At 41.0% G+C, this 766-nt stretch overlaps 1 protein-coding gene across 1 annotated transcript; it reads left to right on the top strand.

Moving 5' to 3' along the window:
* Window positions 1-88: 88 nt before the first annotated feature.
* Window positions 89-475, top strand: LOC111786184 (F-box protein At1g55000-like; the record flags this gene model as incomplete). The annotated part of the gene is made up of 1 exon (XM_023666527.1): window positions 89-475. A coding segment is annotated over one exon (387 nt), but the record flags the coding sequence as incomplete, so codon positions are not given.
* Between the last annotated feature and the right edge of the window lie 291 nt (window positions 476-766).

Consider the following 766-nt stretch of genomic DNA (forward strand, 5'->3'; position numbering starts at 1 on the left):
TTACAGAGGTGTGTTGATTTCGTAAATGTATTGTTCTGATGGTTATGGACCTTGTTGTTTTGATCTCGTAAATACACTGTTCTCGTAGGTCATAGACATAAAACGTCTAAACAACATGATGAGCGACCATGGCATATACTCAAGAGAAAGATTGCTAATCCCCATTGGCAATCCCAATATACTTATAAACAGTATATGCTACATCGAGATGGACGCTATCGCGAAACGGGAAGTTGCGACGTTGTATTTGGATGGCATCCCCACGACCCATCATTTATATGGTAAGGAGACAGATGATCATGGTATGTCCTCTGTTCAAGTGAAGAAACGAGTACTCCATTCATTGAGTCGGAGCATGATGGTCGACGATGAAACCGCTCAATATTACTTATCCATTTCCGATGGCGATCCTCGAGCTGCTCTCACAGAATTCGCCGAAGACATCAGGTGGGAGAGGCATATGGGCATGGCCTAGTTTCAGAAATACAGATTGTTGCTCGGAGTAAAGATCACCCGTAAACTAGCGTGGAATTCGGTTGCGTTCGACTGGAACGTGTTTATCTTCTCGACCTCGACAAAGAAGGATCAGCCAAAGAATTCATTTTCAGCCCCATTTCACTAATTGGTATGTATATCTTGTTGCTCTATTTCGCAACTGTATGAATCATTACCAGTAATATAATAGTGTGAATATTAGTATTGTTCTCCACTGAGAATGAATGCTTATAAGTTACTGAATTCATAGCCTTTTATATGACTTCACCAT

This window comes from Cucurbita pepo, unplaced genomic scaffold, assembly GCF_002806865.2.
Source record: "Cucurbita pepo subsp. pepo cultivar mu-cu-16 unplaced genomic scaffold, ASM280686v2 Cp4.1_scaffold001166, whole genome shotgun sequence".
Taxonomy (NCBI): domain Eukaryota; kingdom Viridiplantae; phylum Streptophyta; class Magnoliopsida; order Cucurbitales; family Cucurbitaceae; genus Cucurbita; species Cucurbita pepo.